This window comes from Otolemur garnettii, unplaced genomic scaffold (genome assembly GCF_000181295.1).
Source record: "Otolemur garnettii isolate 467f Iridium unplaced genomic scaffold, OtoGar3 scaffold00238, whole genome shotgun sequence".
In the NCBI taxonomy this organism is placed as follows: Eukaryota; Metazoa; Chordata; class Mammalia; order Primates; family Galagidae; genus Otolemur; species Otolemur garnettii.
Genome location: NW_003852633.1, coordinates 210,063 through 216,052, shown reverse-complemented (window position 1 = coordinate 216,052; position 5,990 = coordinate 210,063). Strand labels below are relative to the sequence as shown.

Sequence of the window (5,990 nt, the reverse complement as noted above, 5' to 3'; positions counted from 1 at the left end):
GAGTCTCCTGCCTCAGCCTCCCAAGTAGCTGGGACTACAGGCGCCCGCCACAACACCCGGCCACTTTTTGGCTGCAGCCATCATTGTTGTTTGGCTGGGGATTCGAACCTGCCACCTTAGCCAATTGAGCCACAGGCACCGAGCCTATTTGTATGTTTTAAATTACTGGCAAGGATGAAGATTTTTCCCTGTTTAGTTTTATTTGTAAATTCCTGGTATATAATTTAATTACATTTTCAGAATTGCTTTGGAAGAAAATTTTATAAATTTCTTATGTCATTTTATTATTGTTTTATTAATACTTTATAAACATTTTGGGGTAATAATTTGCCCCTTATATAATAGGCTATTTGACTTTGCATTTTCTTTGATGTGGTGATATCTTTTTTCTCCTTTAAGTCTTTTGTAACTGTAAGATTTTAATTAATTAATTTTTGGAGAAAAAGTCTTGCTCTCTTGCAGTGGTTGGAGTGCCCTATACTGTAAGTACCTCACTGTAACTACCAGATCCTGGGCTCAAGCAATCCTTCCACTTCAGCATCTTTTGAGCCATTGTACCCAGCTCCAAGGTTTTTAAAGTACCATTGTTATTCCCAGAGTTCCTAGAGATAATCTGGAGATTTTGGTGGAGGTAGGTTTGTCATTGGTTCTCTCAGAGGAAAATCATGTTAGTGGGGTGAATTTTCCATCATGTTTGTCATATTTTGTTCAGAGTTTTCATCCCATATAATAGCATCATTGTGGACTAAAACAACAGGTGACGTCATTGTCATCTTGTTTTGGGATGAAGTAAGCATTCTTTGGTGTCTTTAATTGTCTATATCTTTGGAAATTGTTTTATACTTTTGAAGAATAAATACTTTAATTTTTTCTGGCCTCAGGGAGGGGCCTGTTGCTCAGTGGGTAGGGCACCAGCCCCATATACCGAACCCAGCCCCAGCCAAACTGCAACAAAAAGATAGCCAGGGGTTGTGGCAGGCGCCTGCACTCCCAGCTACTCAGGAGGGTGAGGCAAGAGAATCGCTTAAGCCTAGGAGTTGGAGGTTGCTCTGAGTTGTGACTGCACAGCACTCTACCGAGGGTGATAAAGTGAGACTTTTTCTCTAAAAAAAAAAAAAATTCTTATCTCATTATATAGAGTATATAAATAGCAAGATCTTGAATTTGGGGAAGAGTCTGAGGTGACTTAGGGATATAGTATAATTTCTCCACTTGTGCCTCTTCATTTTGAGAAAGTGGATTATAGGAGCAGGTAAGCAGGATTGATAGACCCTGCCACACGATTCATGTGCTCATAGGGACACTTAGTTGTTATTCTTTATGTTATGAGTGTTACTTTAATGTTTATTCATTTCCTACTTTCTTCCAAACTGAAAGGACTGGGTTATTGTTAGTATCTTCTCCAGAAAATTCAAGGAAAGTTGAATGAAACTCAACATACGGTATAAACGGAATACTCTGCAAACCAATGATGAATATTAATAGAAGTTTGTTGGTATATTTATTTATTTGATTTTTTTAACTCCTGGAACTGATGGCTAGATAACGGTCCCCCCCTTTTTTTTGTAGAGACAGAGTCTCACTTTATCCCCCTTGGTGGAGTGTTGTGGCATCACAGCTCACAGCAACCTCCAGCTCCTAGGCTTAGGCAATTCTCTTGCCTCAGCTTCCTGAGTAGCTGGGACCACAGGAGCCCTCCACAATGCCCAGCTATTTTTTTGTTGCAGTTTGGCTGGGACCAGGTTTGAACCCACCACCCTCGGTATATGGGGCCAGCACCCCACTGAGCCACAGGCACTGCCCATGCCCCTCCTTTTGTAAAACAGTCACTGTCACCCTCAGTAGAGTGTTAGCACATCACAGCTCACAGCAACGTCAACCTCTTGGGCTTAAGTGACTCTCTTGCCTCAGCCTTCCAAGTAGCTGGGACCCCAGGCACCCACTACAATGCTCAGCTATTTCTTTGTTTGTTATTGTTGCAGTTGTCATTGTTGTTTTAGCTGACCTGGGCCAGGTTCAAACCTGCCAGCCTTGGTTTCTGTGGCCAGCGCCCTACCCACTGAGCTATGGGCACTGCCCAGCAGATTTTTTTTTTTTTGACTTAAACACTTTTTAGGACTTTTATTTGATCAGAGACAGTTGACATTTTCTAACAAAAGAGGTTGCAATGGAGAATGCCTGAACTACCATTTTATTTTTCATTAATTGGAGATTAAAGGTATGTGTAATGTAACTCTGATGCTTACTACCTTGAGTTAATGCAGACCCAACAGGTTAAGTGCGTAGTTATCTCCACAAGGAGATTCTCTTCAGTTCAGGCACCAACTGTAAGCTCCACAGTTTCCAGGCCACCCACAGTTCTGACAGGCACTTACAGATTCTGGTATTCTTGTGAGTCTCTCAGGTTTTAGAATTTGTTTTTTTTTTTTTTTTTTTTTTTTTGAGACAGAGCCTCAAGCTGTCCTCCTGGGCAGAGTGCCGTGGCATTACAGCTCACAGCAACCTCCAACTCCTGGGCTCAAGCGAGTCTCCTGCCTCCGCCTCCCAAGTAGCTGGGACCACAGGCGCCCGCCACAACGCCCGGCTATTTTTTGGTTGCAGCCATCATTGTTGTTTGGCGGGTCCGGGCCAGGGATTCGAACCCGCCACCTTAGGTGTACGTGGCTGGCGCCTTAGCCAGTTGAGCTATAGGCGCCGAGCCAGGTTTTAGAATTTGTTAAAACGACTCACAGAACTCAAGGAAATTCTTAGACTTATTAGATGTATAAAGGATATAAATGAACAGAATCATAGAGAAAGGTCTGGGAAGGCTCCAAACCCAAAGCTTTCCTGTTCTCTTCATGCATTACCTGAGCATCAGTAGCTGTCACCAACCAACAAGCTCCCTATAGCTTTGAATGTCCAAGATTTTTGTTCGTATTTCACTAGGCAGATAGGATTCAGTCATTGGTAATGTGATTGAATTCATTCTCTGCCATTCCTTCTCTGGAGGTCTGGCTTTAAGCCCTGTCCTTTTACTCAGGAATTTCTTTATTTTCTTTTGTGGTTCTTATTAGCATAAATTTAGGTGTGATGCTAGGGACCTATCTTGAATAACAAAGATATCTCTATTACTTGGTAAATTCACAGTTCTTGGAAGTAATATCCTAGGAACCAGAGATAAAGGCCAGTTAGATTCTTTTTTTTTTTTTTTTTTGAGATAGAGTCTCACTATGTCACGTCACCCTTGGTAGAGTGCTCTGGTGTCACAGCTCACAGCAACCTCTAACTCTTGGGCTTATGCAATTCTCTTGCCTCAGCCTCCAAAGCAGCTGGGACTATAGATACTCGCCACAACGCCTGGCTGTTTTTTTATTGTAGTTGTTGTTTAGCAGGCCCAGGCTGGGTTGCAACCCACATGCCTTGGAGTATGTGGACAGCACCCTAACTGCTGAGCCACTAGTGCCAAGCCTTTTTTTTTTTTTTCTTGAGACAGAGTCTCACTTTGTCACCCTCAGTAGAGTGCTGTGGTGTCATAGCACAAAGCATCCTCAAACTCCTGGGCTCAAGTGATCCTCCTGCCTCAGCCTCCCAAGTAGCTGGGACTACAGGTGCCTGCCATGACGCCTGGCTATTTTTCTTTTTAGAGACAGGATCTTGCTCTCAGGTTGGTCTCGAACTTCTGAACTCAGGCAATCCATCTAAGTCAGCCTTCCAGAGTGCTAGGATTACAGACATTAACCTCTGCAACTGGCCTTAGCTTAATTCTTTATTATACAAAAGCATGGTAAAAGTACTTTTGAATAGCTGCAGAAAAAAGTCCTATTTCCAAGTCCTTATTTATTGAAAAGGGCAGAATTCTTAATGATATCTCCCCTCAAAGTAATTGTAATTTCCTGTTACGTTTATGATAAGATTTTGCATCTAGGTAACCAATTCATAGCTGTATGTTGAGGGCTTGTCTCAAGAATTTCCTGCATACTACTAAATGGTTGGATTACACAGTTTCAGAGTCCTTAGACAGCATAGGCCCTGGAAGTTCTTTGTTTTATGTCATGACTTTTCAGGAGATTAGTATGAATGATAACCTTAAAATCTCATTGAAAAAGCTTTAGCAAATTGCTTTAGCAAATTTGCTTTAGCAAAGGGAGAAAAAATTATTTCACACAGGATGTTTGGAAAATGTGAGTGTATGTGATACTGATAATGTTTCTATAGAACTGCCAGCTCTTGGGTTTTTAGTTACTTGGAAATATCCAGATCCTTGCACATCTGTGTGCAGGGGCTCCTATTTTGTTATTGTTTCCTCATAAGGTAATGACATATTCTGACCCTAAAGGAAGGTCTTCTTAAAATGTAAGGGTCTCTTCTGTTTTTCTAATGGGGCTACAGATATACACAAATGTCTGTTTATCATTTACAAATATTGTGCTTCTTGTCCTAGGTGTCAGTTGTACCCGAGGCGTTCTCAGCAGCTACAAGCTCCTGTGGTGGATTTCCAGGCTGAACTAAGACAGGCATTCTTAGCTGAGACACCAAGAGGTGGTTAAAGCGGTATTGGAACAGTGAAGAAGCTGATCACAAACAAAAACCAGGTTAGAACTGATTCGGTAATTACCAACAATAAAGAAACCATTAAATAATACGATGTTTGGGGTTTAATCACTGGGGACCTGTTATGTTCTTTTTCCTTAAAAAGGTTCACACATTGCATAAAGTATTAAAAAAGTAAAAGCAGGTCTTTAATTTTCCTGTCCTGACTATTTTGTGATTTTTCTGTTTTATATCCACATTTTATAGTTCATGTGTTTTAAGTTTTATTCCTATTTTCTATGGATTTTCACTTGTGAATGATATATAAAATACTGCATTATAAATGGCTGTTGAATATCCAGCCTAGTGAATGTCTTATAATTCTCTTTTGCAAGATACTTCATTTTTTTTTTCTGCTGGTAGTTTGAATAAGACTTCAGCAAATAGCTTTTCATAAAACATTAGGCAGAATTATTTTCTCAGATATGCATGTGTAAAAAAAAATGGATTCAAAGTACATTTTCTAAATTGAATCGCAAAGTATTAGTTTTCTTGCCTTCAAAAAATGTGTCAATTATAGTACTCTGGTTCAGTGAGGAGGGTGCTGGCCCCATATACCGAGGGTGGCAGGTTCAAACCCAGCCCCAGCCAAACTGCAACAACAAAAACAAAACAGCCAGGTGTTGTGGCAGGTGCCTGTGGTCCCAGCTATTCTGGAGGCTGAGGCAAAAGAATCGCGTAAGCCCAGAAGTTGGAGGTTGCTGTGAGCTGTGATGCTATGGCACTCTACCAAGGGTGATAAAGTGAGACTCTGCCTCTAAAAAAAAAAAAAAGTGTCAATTATAATACCTTTTCATCAAGATTAATTATTTTAATTAGAATATCATTAGCAATGAATGTTAAAGAATCTAAATATTTCCAATGGTGATTTACTAATTTCTTTCTATTATTTTGTCTTTTTTCATCTTTCTGTTTTATCAGTATTTCTTAATTGAATGTGCAACATAATAAAGATACTATCCATAATTTTTCAATGTGGTACAGATTTATTTAGTTGTCTTTTATGTTGATTGCTTTTGTTTTCTAGGAAAAAGCCATTCCAGAGTTGATTTTGATTTAATACTTTTGTTCCATTATTTTAAGATGATAATAAACCTTCAGAAAATGAGAGTGGAAAAAGTATTGTGAATGAGGCTCGGCGCCTGTGGCTCAAGCGGCTAAGGCGCCAGCCACATATACCTAAGGTGGCGTGTTCGAATCCCCAGCCCGGGCCCGCCAAACAACAATGATGGCTGCAACCAAAAAATGGCCAGGCATTGTGGTGGGTGCCTGTAATCCCAGCTACTTGGGAGGCTGAGGCAGGAGACTCGCTTGAGCCCAGGAGTTGGAGGTTGCTGTAAGCTGTGATGCCATGGCACTTTACTCAGGGGGATAGCTTGAGGCTCCGTCTCAAAAAAAAAAAAAAAAAAAAGTATTAT

At 40.6% G+C, this 5,990-nt stretch overlaps 2 protein-coding genes across 2 annotated transcripts in view; both read left to right on the top strand.

The window, feature by feature from the left end:
- SNRPN (small nuclear ribonucleoprotein polypeptide N) overlaps positions 1-5,990 on the top strand; it is a 26,116-nt gene that overhangs the window by 9,199 nt on the left and 10,927 nt on the right. The window contains exon 3 of the mRNA XM_003802217.3: positions 4,424-4,574. The gene's annotated coding sequence lies outside the window, so the exon portion shown is untranslated. The remainder of the gene's footprint in view (positions 1-4,423; positions 4,575-5,990) is intronic.
- Positions 1-5,990, top strand: part of SNURF (SNRPN upstream reading frame) — a 26,188-nt gene that overhangs the window by 9,281 nt on the left and 10,917 nt on the right. The window contains exon 3 of the mRNA XM_023508283.1: positions 4,424-4,574. Coding sequence (XP_023364051.1) covers positions 4,424-4,529 — 106 coding nt within the window. The 3' untranslated portion in view covers positions 4,530-4,574. The remainder of the gene's footprint in view (positions 1-4,423; positions 4,575-5,990) is intronic.